This window comes from Eriocheir sinensis, chromosome 29, assembly GCF_024679095.1.
Source record: "Eriocheir sinensis breed Jianghai 21 chromosome 29, ASM2467909v1, whole genome shotgun sequence".
In the NCBI taxonomy this organism is placed as follows: domain Eukaryota; kingdom Metazoa; phylum Arthropoda; class Malacostraca; order Decapoda; family Varunidae; genus Eriocheir; species Eriocheir sinensis.
The window spans coordinates 18,264,120-18,282,050 of NC_066537.1; the positions used below are offsets into that span (position 1 = coordinate 18,264,120).

At 44.6% G+C, this 17,931-nt stretch overlaps 1 protein-coding gene and 1 long non-coding RNA gene across 20 annotated transcripts in view; both read left to right on the forward strand.

The window, feature by feature from the left end:
- Positions 1 to 17,931, forward strand: part of LOC127005258 (KICSTOR complex protein SZT2-like) — a 102,191-nt gene that overhangs the window by 38,449 nt on the left and 45,811 nt on the right. For 15 of the 18 annotated variants that reach the window (XR_007758408.1, XM_050874039.1, XM_050874042.1 and 12 more), the window contains exons 20-27: positions 6,368 to 6,650; positions 7,535 to 7,759; positions 8,235 to 9,117; positions 9,452 to 9,648; positions 9,802 to 9,983; positions 10,770 to 10,871; positions 12,194 to 12,511; positions 13,493 to 13,552. Coding sequence is in view for 17 of the 18 variants with exons in the window: in XM_050874039.1 (XP_050729996.1) it covers positions 6,368 to 6,650; positions 7,535 to 7,759; positions 8,235 to 9,117; positions 9,452 to 9,648; positions 9,802 to 9,983; positions 10,770 to 10,871; positions 12,194 to 12,511; positions 13,493 to 13,552 (2,250 nt within the window). In the remaining variant the exon portion in view is untranslated. The remainder of the gene's footprint in view (positions 1 to 6,367; positions 6,651 to 7,534; positions 7,760 to 8,234; positions 9,118 to 9,451; positions 9,649 to 9,801; positions 9,984 to 10,769; positions 10,872 to 12,193; positions 12,512 to 13,492; positions 13,553 to 17,931) is intronic. The other 3 variants (XM_050874045.1, XM_050874048.1, XM_050874041.1) reach the window with 2 other exon arrangements.
- Positions 14,170 to 15,955, forward strand: LOC127005261 (uncharacterized). Of its 2 annotated transcripts, none has more exons than XR_007758413.1 (3): positions 14,170 to 14,332; positions 14,629 to 14,776; positions 15,062 to 15,955. It is a non-coding gene; the product is annotated as an uncharacterized LOC127005261 (long non-coding RNA). The 2 variants fall into 2 exon arrangements; XR_007758412.1 differs by lacking the exon at positions 14,170 to 14,332 and adding an exon at positions 14,405 to 14,480.

A 17,931-nucleotide genomic window follows, 5' to 3' on the forward strand; every position in this document is an offset into this window, starting at 1 on the left:
ATCAAGAACGAGTTCCGGGGGGCAGCATGAGCCAATGCAAGATGGCGCCACTATAAACACTCGCCTGCGCCAGAACGGGCTGGGCCAACCATCAGGCCCCACCTGGAAGATGCCTTGGGCCGACCATCAGGCCCCACCGGGAAGATGCCTACCGGCGCAATAGGCAACAACGTAAAAAAAAAAAAAAAACTCAAACTCCTGTTACTTTCCCTTACTCTAATATTTCATAAAGTCTCAAAACCAAGATCAAGGCATTGGAATGAACATAAGAACATACGTAATGCTAAGATACAGTAAAAGTTTGATTTGGTAGACGTATTCAAGCTAACTTCCTCCACTAACGCAAACTCCTGTTACTTTCCCTTACTCTAATATTTCATAAAGTCTCAAAACCAAAATCAAGGCTTTGAAATGGTCATAAGAATATACATAATGCTAAGATACAGTAAAAGTTTGATTTAGTAGGCGTATTCAAGCTAACTCAAACCTCCATTGATATTGCTTACTCTGTCGTCATATTGTGGTCATCTTATGGAAAGGGTAACAAGAAGAATCAGAAACAAAGAAAAATATACAAGTCGGGGGATATTTCTGAAGAGGAAATTAGGAAACATTATCGCATTGTACAGCAACGAAAAACACAAACCCAGGGAGCTTACGACAGAAATGGCCTACGTAAATGACTCGTAAGGTTAGATGGGAGCTCGAGAAAGGGAAATCTTCTGAGCCTTATGATGTATAGAAACCTAACTCACAAATCCCAGGAGCTTACAATGATCTTTTGAAGCATATGAGTGGGCTACTTGAGCGACTTGCAAGATTAGATGACTCAGAAGGTTAAATAAGAGCTGAAACTTAAGTATTCTTGGGAAAGGGAAATCTACTGAGTTGTATGATGTATAGAAACCTAACACACAAATCCCAGGAGCTTAGCGGCCGGTCGGGGATCGGCCCCGGAGGACGCCGACCGAGGCCCGAAGACCCTGGGACGCCCCCCTTTCACTTTCATTACGCCTCTGGATTTAGTGCGCCCAATGACTTGCACACATGTTAGACTCCTTGGTCCGTGATGAGTGGGCTACTTGAGCGACTTGCAAGATTAGATGACTCAGAAGGTTAAATAAGAGCTGAAACTTAAGTATTCTTGGGAAAGGGAAATCTACTGAGTTGTATGATGTATAGAAATGGATTATAGATTATTGATATTAGGCCATGAAATTTGCATTGAAAAAAAAAAAAGTGTGAATATTGGGGAAAAAACATGTATGATATATGATGGTAGAGTCACAACAAGTCTCTCTCTCTCTCTCTCTCTCTCTCTCTCTCTCTCTCTCTCTCAGTCATATGAGTGGCCTACGTGAGCAACTTGCAAAATGAGATAAGAGTTGAACCTTGAGTATGAGTCAGATAATGTACGTACAATAACCAAACAGGACTAAGTCACGTATTCTCAAACGCTATCAGCTCACAACAAGTATTTCCAAAGGCCTCAAAGAAGATCAGTCGGGTTTTCATGAGTGTTTCTTCACATTCACGTGCAGAAGCCTTATCAAACTAGATCACCAGGCTCATAAAAACCACTCTTGGAAATACCCACAACAACCTATGCGAAAGCCCTAACAAATATGGGTGAGTTATCCCCGAAATGTTTGAGAATGTTGGTCATAGTGTTGGAAAAGGTTAGTTAGGTTAAGACACTGTAGAGGCGTATCATCCATCTATCCCGTAGGAGGAGGAGGAGAAGGAGGAAAGGGGGAGAGAGGTAGAAAATTTAAAAGTTAAGGTAAAGATAAGAAGAAGGAGGAAGAGGACTGGAGGAGAGAGAGATAAAAAGGAGAGAGAAGAAGAAGAAATGAACAGTGAAAAATATGAAAAGGAGGCAGAAAACAGGAGAAAAAAGAAAAATTGGAAGAGAAAGGAGAAAAGCGAGGGGGAGGAAAAGCCGAGAGTTCACGCTAACCACATTGCGTTGGCCCCTATCTCTGTGTCCTTAGCCCATGAGCATTTGCTGGATAAGAACTCATTACCCAAGGACACAGGGCAGGTCTGATATCCGGGTTACCATAGTTTGCCTTCCCTAGGTTTCCCCAGGTACCCATTTACCGACCAGCCCGAGAGGAAGAATGGACAGTTAGGTTTGTGATGTACGGTGACCGGGCAGAATTGAAGCCAGGCTAGTGGATGCGTATCTAGACATGCTATCCACTGCACCACGGAGGCGAAAGAATACAGAAAAGCATAATAATGAGAATGAACAGTAATTAATTTGTGTTCTGTAGTTAATGATGAAAGGGTGTTAGATGTGTTCTGATGTGATTTTGTTTTACTTCATTTGTTATTATTATTATTATTATTATTATTATTAGATATGATGCAGCAGTAGAAATAATAATGTAGGTAGCAATAGCAGTGGTAATAGACTTAGCCAAGTAGTTGTAGTAGTAGTAGTAGTAATAGTAGTAGAAGAAGTAGTAGTAGTAGTAGTAATGGTGGTGGTTACAGGTTATCAGGGCTGTGTCTGGGTGAGCTGAGATAAGATAGCACACCTGGGGCCTCTCTTTCCTGTGATGGCCGTGATAGCGACCCACACCCTCCTCCTCCTCCTTCTCCTCTTCCCTCCTTCTCTTCCTCCTCCTCCTCCTCCTCCTCTTCCCTCCTTCTCCTCCTCCTCCTCTTCATTTCATTCTCTCATTGTTTCTTTTATTTCATGTTTGTAATTTTGTGGTTTCTGCTTCTGTTCTCCTCCTCCTCCTCTTCCTCTTCCTTCTCTTCCTCCTTCTCCTCATTTCATTCTCTCATTGTTTCTTTTATTATGTTTGTAATTTTGTGGTTTCTGCTTCTGTTCTCCTCCTCCTCCTCCTCTTCCTCTTCCTTCTCTTCCTCCTCCTCCTCCTCCTCTTCATTTCATTCTCTCATTGTTTCTTTTATTTCATGTTTGTAATTTTGTGGTTTCTGCTTCTGTTCTCCTCCTCCTCCTCCTCCTCTTCCTCTTCCTTCTCCTCCTCCTCCTCCTCCTCCTCTTCATTTCATTCTCTCATTGTTTCTTTTATTTCATGTTTGTAATTTTGTGGTTTCTGCTTCTGTTCTCCTCCTCCTCCTTCCTCCTCCTCCGCTTCCTCTTCCTTCTCTTCCTCCTCCTCCTCCTCTTCATTTCATTCTCTCATTGTTTCTTTTATTTCATGTTTGTAATTTTGTGGTTTCTGCTTCTGTTCTCCTCCTCCTCCTTCCTCCTCCTCCTCTTCCTCTTCCTTCTCTTCCTCCTCCTCCTCCTCTTCATTTAATTTATTTTATGATCATTGTTTTGTGGATATTGTTGTTTTCCTTTTTTGTTCTCTCCTCATATTCCTCCTTCTCCTCCTCTGTTTCCACCTCCTCCTCCTCCTCCTCCTTTCATGCAGCTCAACTTTCTCTGGGTTCATTTAATTATTTTTTATTTCGTCTATTATTTCATGTTTTGTTGTTTTTGTTGTTGATTTTGTTAGTTATGTCCTTCTCTTCTTCCTTGTTCTCCTTTATCTCTTCCCTCCTCTTCCTCCTCCTCCTTCCTTCCTTCTCTTCCTCCTCCTCCCTTCCTTCATTTTCTCATTATTTAATTTTATTTATTTTGTGATTTTCATCCTTCTCCTCTTCCTCATTCTCCTTTCTCCTCCTCGTTCCTCTTCCTCCTCCTCCTTCCTTCTCCTCCTCCTCCTCCTTCCTTCTCTTCCTCCTCCTCCCTTCCTTCATTTTCTCATTATTTCATTTATTTCATGTTCGTGGTTTTTGTTGTTCTTGTTTTCTTTGTCTTTCTCTTCTTCTTCTTCCTCCTCTTCCTTCTCCTCCTTTTTCTCCTCCTTTTCCTTCTCCTCCTCCTCCTCCTCTTCCTTCTCCACCTCTTCCTTCTCCTCCTCCTCCTCCTCCTCCTCCTCCTCTTCCTTCTCCTCCTCTTCCTTCTCCTCCTCCTCCTCCTCCTCCTCCTCCTCTTCCTTCTCCTTTTTGCTATTCCTGAGATCACAAGAACAGTATATTTTGATAAACATAATAATAATAATAATAATAATAATAATAATAATAATAATAATAATACATAACATATAGCCTTGTTTATTCATCTTTTCATACACTAACTCATCTATCTATATTTATTCATTTATTTCTTGCTTATTTCTTTACTTGGTGCAGATTTATTATATATCTTTTTATCATTACTGTTTTCTTCTAACCTCAAGTACTTCATTCAAACACACAGAAAAAAAAAAAACATTAATCTCTATGGAAAGTTGGAATTCATGTTTGATGGTGTACTACAGGGAGCAGCTGATGGTGATGATGATGATGAAAGTGATGGTGTAGAGGTGTGTGTGTGTGTGTGTGTGTGTGTGTGTGTGTGTTATGTCCCTCAATGCCTGGCTGTCCCCTTCAAGTGTGGTGGTGATGATGGTGAAGGTGATGGTGATGATGATGATGGTGATGGTGGTGTGTGTGGTGGGTGCGTTAAGTCCTTCTATGCCTGACTTCTCTGTTCAAGTGTGGTGGTGATGATGATGAAGGTGGTGGTGATGATGATGATGATGAAGGTGATGTAGATGGTGAAGATGAAGGTGATGTTGGCAGTAGTGGTGGTGGTGCTGGTGGTGGTGCTGGAGATGATGATGAAGGTGATGTTGATGGTGAAGATGAAGGTGATGTTGGTACTAGTGGTGAAGATGTTGGTGGTGATGGTGGTGGTGGTGGTGGTGGAGATGATGATGAAGGTGATGTTGATGGTGAAGATGAAGGTGATGTTGGTACTAGTGGTGAAGATGATGGTAGTGATGGTGATGGTGGTGGTGGTGATGTTGATGGTGAAGATGAAGGTGATGTTGGTACTAGTGGTGAAGATGATGGTGGTGATGGTGATGGTGGTGGTGGTGATGTTGATGGTGAAGATGAAGGTGATGTTGGTAGTAGTGGTGAAGATGATGGTGGTGATGGTGGTGGTGGTGATGGTGGTGGTGGTGGTGGTTGTGGGGTGGTGATGGTGGTGGTGGTGGTGGTGGTTAGGGCGGCAGGTATGCAGGTGGATAGATAAAGGAGATAAGATTAATAAAAAGATTTGCTACCAAGAGTTTTATTTTTTATCTTCATTTCCTCTTTTTATCATTCATCAAAATCGTTTCTTCCATAATTAAAGAGCAATCAAGACCTCCAATTCCTCTCCTTAGTATTTATTTATTATTTTTAAGTCTCATATTAGGTTTAGATTCCATGGTTATTTTTTTTTCCTCATTTCCTCTTTCTATCATTCATCAAAATCGTTTCTTCCATAATTAAAGAGCAATCAAGACCTCCAATTCCTCTCCTTAGTATTTTTTATTATTTTTAAGTCTCATATTAGGTTCAGATTCAATGGTTACAGTTTTAATATTTGTTTTCCTTCTCTTTTCCTCTTTTTATCATTCATCAAAATTGTTTCTTCCATAATTAAAGAGCAAGCAAGACCTCCAATTCCTCTCCTTAGTATTTATTTATTATTTTTAAGTCTCATATTAGGTTCAGATTCCATGGTTATTTTTTTTCCACATTTCCTCTTTTTATCATTCATCAAAATCGTTTCTTCCATAATTAAAGAGCAATCAAGACCTCCAGTTCCTCTCTATAGTATTTATTTATATATTTTAAGTTTCATATTAGGTTCAGATTCAATGGTTACAGTTTTAATATTTGTTTTCCTTCTCTTTTCCTCTTTTTATCATTCATCAAAATCGTTTCTTCCATAATTAAAGAACAATCAAGACCTCCAATTCCTCTCTTTAGTATTTATTTATTATTTTTAAGTCATTTTAGGTTTAGATTCCATGGTTATTTTTTGTTGTTACCAGTTGTTACCCCCAGACCCAAGTTGCCAGTGTCGAGGGGGCTTCGCACCCATGTTGTGCACACACACGGAGTTAGGGAAAGCGCATAGGTTTCAATCTGGCAGAACAGTGTTCCTGATGTTGTGCACACACACGGACTGAGGAGATGCGCATGGATGGCAGTCTGGTAGAACAGTGTTGCCACTCATGCCATGGCTACTTGGTGTAACGAGCGGAAAAATTAAAAAATCCTAAAAAATCTTCTATGACAATCTGTATAAAACCGAAATCGTACTATTGGGGACCATACTATTTGAGGGACGACTGTACAATTTTTAACAGATGACCGAAAACGCCTCTGAAGTAAGTCATTTATATATATTTTCTTTCTCTCTCCCTTGACAGTTTTACCCAGGTGACCAAAGATGTGTGTGGGGCAAAACATTCATATATATTTTCCTTCTTTCTTCCTCAACAATCTTTAAATGGTGACCAAAAATTCATCTCAATCAAGTCATTTAATGTTTTTTTCTTTCTTTTTTCCTCAACAGTTTTACCCAGTGGACCAAAAATGTATCTGGAGCATGATGACCGTCGAACACCTGCTGCAGATGTGTCATGGAGGAGGAGGAGGAGGAGGAGGAGGAGGAATTGGCCATGGCGGGGTTGGCGGAGGAGGCCCAGAGCCGCCCCACCCAGAGCCGCCACCTGCCCTGGATGAGGCGGCTGCAGACCCCTCACAGCGCATCCAGCAGGTTCCCTTTTCCCTCGACCTGATCCACCTCCTTCCGATGTGCCAGCAAGCGGAACTTCTCGTCTCGACCTTCGTTCAGGGTGAGAGAGCCTAGGGAGACCTCAGCATTAACCCGGTAGCAGCAGGGATCATGTTTTTTAATGGTCCCTCTGAGCAAGAAAAATGAGAAAAAATCATCACTCACACAAACCATTTTACAATATACATCAAAGCATTTGTGATCAGTTTATGTATCATCTATTTGGGGGGGTTATATCATGGCACAAATTTGGCCCGTCGCTGCTACCGGGTTAAGAGTTGTGTTATAAGACATTTCATCACCCAAGAACACCTATTTGAGAAGGCTTTCATAGGAGTTTGGGGCATTTCCAGGAGTAGTTTTATGACCCTGGTGGTAGTTTGACCCTTCTTCTGTACCATGAACCTGAAGGAGCACTCATTAGAACCCGACTGATCCCCTCTTTGACCTTTAGAACTAGCTGATGTGAGAAGCGAAAATGTCTTATGATACCGACCTAACTGTCCTGACCTGTTTTGCTTAATAATACCACTACGTACACCCTCTGGCCTATTGGTCCTCCTCACAGTCTTCTCGTAACCCTTCATCTTGGCTCCACAGAATGCCAAAGAAGCTTGTTGTAGCAGGTTATTATATATGTCCCCTTGCATCCCTCTCATGTCTCCTTCTTCACCCCTTGCTTTCCCCTTCTCTCTTCTTATCCCATTGCCTCCCCTTCTCTTTCCTTCACCTCTCGTCTCTCCCTCTCCTCTCTTCACCCGTCTCTTTCTCTCCTCTCTCCTCTTGCACCCTTTGCTTCCCTCCTCTCTCTCCTTCTCCAACCCTATGTCTCCCTTTCCTTTTCCATAGACCTCCCTCTACAGACCTTTTTAATGCATCACTATATACACCCCATGTCTAAGCCTTCATTACAGCCTCCTCCTCACCCTCTGCCTCGCCCCATAGACCTCATGAGCAGCCTGGTGAAGCGCGTCACCTTCCACTGCGACAACACGGTGGACGAGGCCAACCAGACGCTGTACAACCTCCTGCTGATGCACCTCAAGCAGCTCCACCACGGCTGCGAGTACACGCTGAGCACCGCTGACCTGCTGGCCCTCCCGGGGGTGCTGCAGGAGAGGCCGCGCCCCCCAGAGTCTCCCGTGTCGCCCTTCTCTAACACGAATATTGGTTAGTGGCTCCCTGTCAGTGTTTTTCTTTCGTCTTTTTTTATAGTAAGTCCTTTTGATCTGATGTTCTGATGGGCTTTCATACTTTTTTTCTCTTGTTGGAGGAGTGTCTTGCAGGATTTTTATGTTGCTTTTTTTCTACCCCTGAGCTGCACCTCTTGCTGTAATAGAAGAAAAAGGTCTTATTTTGCTTGACTTTTAGCTGCCTCTGTTCACTACTTTGTCATCAGTCTCATTTGGAATTTATGGGATGTCAAGTACAGTAGTATTAAGAAACTTGCCATGTCTCCTTTCCTGCCTGTCACACTCAACTCAATTACTATTCAAATATATGGGATATCTACTAATATCAGCTCACTTACTATTCATATTTATGGAATGTTTACTATTACCAACTCATTCACTATTCATATATATGGGATGTCTACTATTAAGAAATTTGTCATGTCCTTTTTCCTCCACGTCATGCACACCAGGGAAGACAGACGACCCTCCCAAGTGGCGATGCTTCCTCAAGGGCGTGTCGTCCAACCACCTGCTCTTCACCCTGCTGCCGGCCTCCTACCACGACCTCAAACTCCTGCTGGTGAAGCGCGCCAACATCACCGACAGCGAGAACCTGGCCCTCAAGCTTGTGCCGGGAGGGGGCGATCTACAGGACATTGACACAGAGACCAACACTACTGATCAGCCTGCCGGGGGACCGCTATCAGAGCAACACATCTCATTTGAGAGCAGCACGTCCTCCCTCACACATATGACCTCCCCCAGCCTCCCCCCCACCACCCCCACCAGCATCCAGCCTGCCCCCACAGAGGACCATACCCCCGCCAGGATGCGCTACAAGTCTGGGCCGGCACCCCATACAGGCTCCCAGGTGGTTCCGACGGTGTATGCAGACTCACATGTGCGGGAGAGGGCGAGCTCCTTCCATGTGAGCCAGGAACGCTGCAACTTCTTTGGCCAGGGAGCGAGTGCAGCGGAGAGGAACAGGACCGGCTCGGTGGACTCCCCCACCAAGGAGCCCCAGGCCGTGCTTCCCAAGACCACCTCACCCAACGAACACATCCGCAAGAGGTACATCTCCATGCCCTCCAAGTCCTTTGGCGGGGTGTTCACGGCTGCCTCCAAGAGCATGTCCAGCGAGGGCTTGAGGAGTGAGGAAGGCTGCGTGCCCCTGCAAGTCCAGCCTCCCGCAGAGCCCACTGAGGGGCCCGCAGAGCACCGGATATCCAGCTTGGACGACAGCTCCAGCGCCGGGCCACCAGCCTCACACCGGCCTCTGCTGGGCACCGTCACGCTGCCCATCTACTCCTACGACTGCAAGCTGAGCAGCGTCACCACACAGCTCATCAACAGGTGCTGCGACTCACAGTTTGGGTGGGATCATATTAGTAAATGCTGAAATAAAAGGCTTCAGGGGAAAAAAATAGCCTATGCAACTTCCTTGGGCTATAGAAAAAAAGATTCATCAATTATAAGGGAAAATCAGAGGTGTTTCATGTGCATGTGGATAGTTTTTGAAGGATCTGATGGCACAATTCAAATGTGTTGATATCATATGTTGTTTGAGAGCAAATAATATTTTTTTAGCATTGTTTCTAGGTTACCTCTGTCAACTTGAAGACAAGGAAATAGTTTTTGTTCATGAATGGCAACTTTTGCCGCTCCCTCACTGAGTGTTCCCCGCCAGTGAGGACCGCGACGCCGTGGTGGGGAAGGACTTGTACCTTGACTCCACATCAAAACTGGATCTGCAGGAGGACACCGTACCCCTTAAAGGGGGCTCAGGTCCCTCTGCCACCCCCTCCCCCTCTCCCTCGGCCTCTACCAGTCAGGAGAACGGGAAGCAGGGGAATGGAGAACCACGCTCGGAGGAGTCTGACGCAGGTGTGTGTGTGTGTGTGTGTGTGTGTGTGTGTGTGTGTGTGTGTGTGTGTGTCCCTCAGTCTCTCACACTGCATCATGCCAAGGTTATGAGGGTGAGGATTATGGCATGAAGGACACTGTTTTAGGCCCACCTCTTCTCCGTGTGCCCTGCAGGGGACGGCAGCTGTCTGTTCAACCACATGAAGGCGCTGGAGGTGGCGTACCTGCGCAGCTTTGTGTTGGCGGTGTTCCAGGGTCTGCAGAAGGAGCTGGACGTGCACCAGAATGACATACAGGCGGCGCTGGACCACTGCAACGAGGCCGTCATGGAGATTGAGATAACCAACTTCCTCCAGGTAAAGACAGCCGGAGAAGCTCATTGTAACAGGCTATTACTTAAGGGGCTATTATACTGGGCAAATTTTCCGTGGATCTTCAGTCAAACCACGATTTCCACTTGCGTGGTTCTCATTTGTTTCTTGTTATTGCTGCTGCTGATGCTGGTGAGTAATACCATCATCCTTTGGTGAAATCTACTGGAGCTTTGGAAGATCGTGGACACGTCAGAAAACCACGGAAATATGAGAACCACGCCAGCAGAAATCGTGGTTTGACTGAAGATCCATGGAAAATTTGCCCAGTGTAATAGCCCCTTTATGCCCCACAGTTATAAGTCTTTTCACCACCTCTATCCCTCCCCATCTTCTCTCTTTTTATCCCATTGCCTCCCCCTTCTCTTTCCTTCTTCACCTCTTGTCTCTCCCTCTCCTCTCCTCCAACCCTTGCCTAACACTCAGCTGCTGAACGTGTCATGATATGCATGTGTGAGCCTTGCCTGCCTCACACGATGGTCACTTCAGTACAGAAAGTTGTCCACCTGAAACAGCTGTGCATTAATTATTTTGCCGAAAGTGAAACTAATATTCTGAGCCTCATAAAAAGTGGCACCCTGCTAGTTACTAAAAGTCACTTAGTTACAAGTTATTTATAATCTTTAGTATTAAAACACCTGATGGAGAAGCATACCTCCACCCCTTAGTTGTGGCCCATCCACCCTCCTTCACTGTGTTCCGCCCCTCCACCTGCCCCCCACGAGCCCCCTCTCCCCGCCCCCCATTGAGAGCCTCCTGTGTGTGTGGCAGGCCATCTGTGGACACCTGCGGGACTTCCGGTTGCGCCTGGACCTGGAACACCTGCGTCAGAGGCAGCCCAACCCAACGTCCCAGTCCACGCCTCTTGCCAAGGTGCCTCGGCCCTCCACGGCTGCTCTCTGTAGGCTCGGCAGGGCTTCTGGGAGGCTAGTGACAGGCTGAATTATTTGCTTTTTCATCATCACATCATCATCATCATTTCGTTCCGTTTTCACTTCCTGAGCGGTTGGATGCTTTATGGCTCTCCTCCATTCTACTGTCTTCTGCCCGATGCTCATCCAATCCCATCAGTGCCAAGTCTTCCTGTATATACCTTCTCCACATTTTCCTAGGTCTACCAAACTGGTCTCCTTCCTTCTATCTCTCCAAAACTCCCAGCACTGTATCGCTTTTTTATCATATTCAGTTGCTATTATTTTTTTTGTAAAGACACTCGCTTTTGGGCTTTATGGAGCTTTTTGTGAGGCTTATTTTCTAAAGCTTTTTCATAGACATTTGCCGTTTTGTTCTCTGTAAAGACACTCAATCTTGTTGATCTCAATTATCCTTTATGTAGGTTTCCTAGTTTCAGTATTCCAATAACTGCCATTCCACATCTCAAGAAGTCACATCAAAAGAATATATAAACTGAACCTTCATCTCATCCTCACTAGTTATCATCATCAGTCCTCTCTGACCTCTGGGGAAACATCATCACCATCTATTTAACATCAAAATTTCCCATAGTTGCTTGTCAGGTTAGATGGTCCTTGATGTGTTTCCTGCTGTTTCTGTCCATTGCCTCTGTATCAAGTTTCTATAGTAGGTCCATATTAAGAGCCGTAAGTCCTTTGTGCTTTACCAACACAATATGAAGCATGTATGATTAGTGTCCACACCCCATAGTCACTTGTCAGGTTAGACGGTCCTTGATGTGCTTCCTGCTATTTCTGTCCATTGCCTCTGTATCAAGTTTCTATAGTAGGTCCACATTAAGAGCCGTAAGTCCTTTGTGCTTTACCAACACAATATGAAGTATGTTTGATTGGTATCCACGCATCTCCCCAGCACTGACGCCACCATTGCCAGATTGTCGTACTCAGAGGATAGTATTTATCGGTTTCTGACGCCTAACTATTGCCAAGAAACATCAGGAATGAACTATTTTAACAATAATTATAAGTGAACCTCCTTATTGGGGTCCACGAGACAGTTTTTGGATCGGAAGTTGGTAAATATAAGAGGCTGAGTAAGACAATTTGGCAACGTTGACTGACGCATCACCCCCAGCACAGTGTGATCGAGTAGTTTTTAAAAGAAAAGGCTATTAGAGACTGTATTCCCACCTCTAAGGGTAGGTTTGGCAATGCTGTGGGGAGGAAATATCAATCAGATTTCATAGTTGAGTCAGACACTAATTTATAAAACCCTCAAAGTTCCAGAAAGCAAAAACTGAAGGCACGGACACACCACCTGCAGCTAACAACACCAGTACCTGCACCACCACCAACACCACCACCTGTACTTCCACCACCAGCACCACCACCACTAGTACCTCCACCACCAACACCACCAGCAGTAGCAAGTTCCCTCTCTCCCTTCTGAAGCGCCACCACCCTTGCCGTGACCTCCAGCAGCTACACACCAGCATCCGAGAACGCTTCAACGCCATCCTACTTGGGTCCTTCCAGATTGTGCCAGCCTTCCCTGAGTTCTATTACTTCTGTCCGCGCAGCCTCCACCACTCCAGCGAGGTGGGTACCGGGCGTGGGGGGTGTCGTGTGGGGATTGGGGGTGTCTTGGGGTCTGTTGGGGATAGTTAGGTATTGTGGGGACAGGTGAAGGGAGGTGTGAGTGATATTGGAATAGGGTGTTCAGAAAGGAGTGAAGCAAATACATAAGTGTGACAAGGGACAGGGGTGATATGGGTTGTCTTGGGTCTAATGGTGATAGTGAGGGTTAAGGGGTAGAGCTGAGGGTTGTGGGTAAAGTATTCACCCTTGTCTATAAATGAGAGAAAGAGGAACGCATCTGTCAAGTGAAAATTGCTTAACCTGATAGCTGCAGGGATCATGTTTCTTAAAGGGCCCTCTAAGCGAATTAATAAGAAAAAATCATCACCCACGCAAACCATTTCATAATATATATCAACGCATTTGTGATCAGTTTATGCATCATCTATTTTTTGGGGTTTATATCGTTGCAAAAATTTGGCCCGTCGCTGCTACCGGGTTAAGGAATTTTATTTTCAGAAACTCTTCCCTTCATAGAGTTTGGGGTCAGGAACTCTGTCTATTGCTCTCATAAACAAAGATTAGAATTAACTGTCATACCCATTCCTTATAGATTTACTGCCACTAGACTAGAGTTTTCTGTAACACATTAAAGACAATCTGAAGGTTTACTCATTTGGATGCTACATAAGTTAGCCTAAAACCACTTTTGCCAGATTATCGTACTCAGCACACTGTATTTACTGGTTTCTGACCCGTAACTATTGCCAAGAAACATCAATAATAATCAAACATTTTATTGATTATATAATATGAAGCCAGTTTTAGGGTCGGAAATCGGCAGACACAAGAGACTGAGTACGACAATCTGTTAACGTTGCCTAGAACCCTTGTAGATGTATGATTCGTTGGGCTTTTTGTGCTACACACGATGGTTCCGTTGGTGGTGGTGGTGGTGGTGGTGTGTTGACGTGTTATGACCCACCTCTTGCTCGGACACAGGGGACGCCAGTGGAGGATTTCGTCTATGTGTCATCGCGCGAATTGGAGCTCTTGGAGAAGGTTAGCACTGCCCCTGGAATTAATGGCTTGCTGACATCTTTGGTCTGTGCTACATCTGTCTTGATCTGCATGAGGCACCAGCAACACCTACCTCTCCGTCAAGCTGAGGAGGACCCTTGCTAGCTGCCCCCTGTGTTGTGTCTAGTGCTTGTCTTGTCCTGAATGTTTGAAGCTTGTCTGAGAAAGAGGTTTTTGAACGCTACTTCCCACATTGACGAAGAGTTTTTAATAGAGGAGAACATGGTATCAGGCTGAGGAGGACCCTTGCTAGCTGCCCCCTGTGTTGTGTCTAGTGCTTGTCTTGTCCTGAATGTGTGAAGCTTGTCTGAGAAAGAGGTTTTTGAACGCTACTTCTCACATTGACGAAGAGTTTTTAATAGAGGAGAACATGGTATCAGGGTGAGGAGGACCCTTGCTAGCTGCCCCCTGTGTTGTGTCTAGTGCTTGTCTTGTCCTGAATGTTTGAAGCTTGTCTGAGAAAGAGGTTTTTGAACGCTACTTCCCACATTGACGAAGAGTTTTTAATAGAGGAGAACATGGTATCAGGGTGAGGAGGACCCTTGCTAGCCACCCCCTGTGTTGTGTCTAGTGCTTGTCTTGTCCTGAATGCCTGAAGCTTGTCTGAGAAAGAGGTTTTTGAACGCTACTTCCCACATTGACGAAGAGTTTTTAATGGAGGAGAACATGGTATCAGGGTGAGGAGGACCCTTGCTAGCTGCCCCCTGTGTTGTGTCTAGTGCTTGTCTTGTCCTGAATGCCTGAAGCTTGACTGAGAAAGAGGTTTTTGATCGCTACTTCCCACATTGATGAAGAGTTTTTAATAGAGGAGAACGTGGTATCAGGGTGAGGAGGACCCTTGCTAGCTGCCCCCTGTGTTGTGTCTAGTGCTTGTCTTGTCCTGAATGTCTGAAGCTTGACTGAGAAAGAGGTTTTTGAACGCTACTTCCCACATTGACGAAGAGTTTTTAATAGAGGAGAACATGGTATCAGGGTGAGGAGGACCCTTGCTAGCTGCCCCCTGTGTTGTGTCTAGTGCTTGTCTTGTCCTGAATGTTTGAAGCTTGTCTGAGAAAGAGGTTTTTGAACGCTACTTCCCACATTGATGAAGAGTTTTTAATAGAGGAGAACATGGTATCAGGGTGAGGAGGACCCTTGCTAGCTGCCCCCTGTGTTGTGTCTAGTGCTTGTCTTGTCCTGAATGCCTGAAGCTTGTCTGAGAAAGAGGTTTTTGAACGCTACTTCTCACATTGATGAAGAGTTTTTAATAAAGGAGAATGTGGTATCAGGCTGAGCTAGCTGCCCCCTGTGTTGTGTCTAGTGCTTGTCTTGTCCTGAATGTCTGAAGCTTGTCTGAGAAAGAGGTTTTTGAACGCTACTTCTCACATTGATAAAGAGTTTTTAATAGAGGAGAATTTGGTATCAGGGTGAGGAGGACCCTTGCTAGCTGCCCCCTGTGTTGTGTCTAGTGCTTGTCTTGTCCTGAATGCCTGAAGCTTGACTGAGAAAGAGGTTTTTGAACGCTACTTCCCACATTGACGAAGAGTTTTTAATAGAGGAGAACATGGTATCAGGGTGAGGAGGACCCTTGCTAGCTGCCCCCTGTGTTGTGTCTAGTGCTTGTCTTGTCCTGAATGTCTGAAGCTTGACTGAGAAAGAGGTTTTTGAACGCTACTTCCCACATTGACGAAGAGTTTTTAATAGAGGAGAACATGGTATCAGGGTGAGGAGGACCCTTGCTAGCTGCCCCCTGTGTTGTGTCTAGTGCTTGTCTTGTCCTGAATGCTTGAAGCTTGTCTGAGAAAGAGGTTTTTGAACGCTACTTCTCACATTGATGAGTTTTTAATAGAGGAGAATGTGGTATCAGGGTGAGGAGGACCCTTGCTAGCTGCCCCCTGTGTTGTGTCTAGTGCTTGTCTTGTCCTGAATGCTTGAAGCTTGTCTGAGAAAGAGGTTTTTGAACGCTACTTCTCACATTGATGAGTTTTTAATAGAGGAGAATGTGGTATCAGGGTGAGGAGGACCCTTGCTAGCTGCCCCCTGTGTTGTGTCTAGTGCTTGTCTTGTCCTGAATGCCTGAAGCTTGACTGAGAAAGAGGTTTTTGAACGCTACTTCTCACATTGATAAAGAGTTTTTAATAGAGGAGAACGTGGTATCAGGGTGAGGAGGACCCTTGCTAGCTGCCCCCTGTGTTGTGTCTAGTGCTTGTCTTGTCCTGAATGTCTGAAGCTTGTCTGAGAAAGAGGTTTTTGAACGGTACTTCTCACATTGATGAGTTTTTAATAGAGGAGAACGTGGTATCAGGGTGAGAAGGACCCTTGCTAGCTGCCCCCTGTGTTGTGTCTAGTGCTTGTCTTGTCCTGAATGTCTGAAGCTTGACTGAGAAAGAGCTTTTTGAACGCTACTTCCCACATTGATGAAGAGTTTTTAATAGAGGAGAACGTGGTATCAGGCTGAGGAGGACCCTTGCTAGCTGCCCCCTGTGTTGTGTCTAGTGCTTGTCTTGTCCTGAATGTCTGAAGCTTGTCTGAGAAAGAGGTTTTTGAACGCTACTTCTCACATTGATGAAGAGTTTTTAATAGAGGAGAACGTGGTATCAGGGTGAGGAGGACCCTTGCTAGCTGCCCCCTGTGTTGTGTCTAGTGCTTGTCTTGTCCTGAATGTCTGAAGCTTGTCTGAGAAAGAGGTTTTTGAACGCTACTTCCCACATTGATGAAGAGTTTTTAATAGAGGAGAACATGGTATCAGGGTGAGGAGGAACCTTGCTAGCTGCCCCCTGTGTCGTGTCTAGTGCTTGTCTTGTCCTGAATGCCTGAAGCTTGTCTGAGAAAGAGGTTTTTGAACGCTACTTCCCACATTGACGAAGAGTTTTTAATAGAGGAGAACATGGTATCAGGGTGAGGAGGACCCTTGCTAGCTGCCCCCTGTGTTGTGTCTAGTGCTTGTCTTGTCCTGAATGCCTGAAGCTTGTCTGAGAAAGAGGTTTTTGAACGCTACTTCCCACATTGACGAAGAGTTTTTAATAGAGGAGAACGTGGTATCAGGCTGAGGAGGACCCTTGCTAGCTGCCCCCTGTGTTGTGTCTAGTGCTTGTCTTGTCCTGAATGTCTGAAGCTTGACTGAGAAAGAGGTTTTTGAACGCTACTTCCCACATTGATGAAAAGTTTTGGATATTGAAGACTGGCATTTTTTTCTTGCTGTTCTTGACGATGAAAAAGTTTTGTAAGCAATATCCATTATACCTGTTTTAATTTTTTTACCTACGATCTTATTCCTGTGGGATTTAACATTATGTTCGTATAGTCATTCCTTGAACCTTCGCTTTGTTTATTTTTTCGATCTTGGTGATAAAAGTTTTGGCAAGCATGAGTTGTTTTCAGTTTACACGCCCTCAAGTTTTCTCTTTCGTCTTTTGTTCTTCTTTATCTTCCTCTTCTTCCTTTCTTCTTTATCACCTCTTCTTGTTTTCTCCTTCATCTTCTTCTTCATCTTTGTCTTCTTCCTCTTCTTCTGCTTCTTCTTCCTCTTCATCATCATCATCACCATCCTCCTCTTCTTCTTCTTATCAAATGACCTCCTGTGTTGCGAAGCCAAGCGAGGGTGTTGTGTCGTCCCTTCTGTGTCTGTGGCAGTAGTTAGTGTGTGTATTGTGTTGTGTCTGTGCTGTGCCAAGGTGGTGTGTGACTGGCAATGGTGGAGTCGTGAAAGGCTTTACTCTCCTGATATACATATGGGAAGGGAAGGGAATTATGTGATGCTGTGTTGACGTATGGTGACTTTGAACCCTTTTATATAGTACAGTCGTCCCTCAAATTGTACGGTTTTCAATAGTTCGGTTTCGGTTTTATACGGATTGTCATAGAAGATCTTTTAAGGATTTTTAAATTTCCTGCTCGGCGAGAAATTTAAAAATCCTAAAAAAATCTTACATGAAAATCCACATAAAACTGAAACCGAACTATTGGAAACCGTACTATTTGAGGGATGACTGTAGTTGATTCCTGGTGTAAATTTTATCGGTACAACAAAAGTGTACTGTTAGAGGTCCTGGAGAGTGATAAAGTGATGCAGGGTTGGGAGATGGTGAATTTGAACCTTATATATAGTATCTGATTCCTCATTTTAGTCTTATCGATACAACTAAAGGGTTCTGGTAAGGTTTCTGGGAAGGCATAATGTGATGCAGGGTTGGGAGATGGGGAATTCGAACCTTATGTATAGTATCTGATTCCTCAGTTTAGTCTTATCGATACAAGTAAAGTGTTCTGGTAAGGTTTCTGGGAAGGCATAATGTGATGCAGGGTTGGGAGATGGGGAATTCGAACCTTATGTATAGTATCTGATTCCTCATTTTAGTCTTATCGATACAACTAAAGGGTTC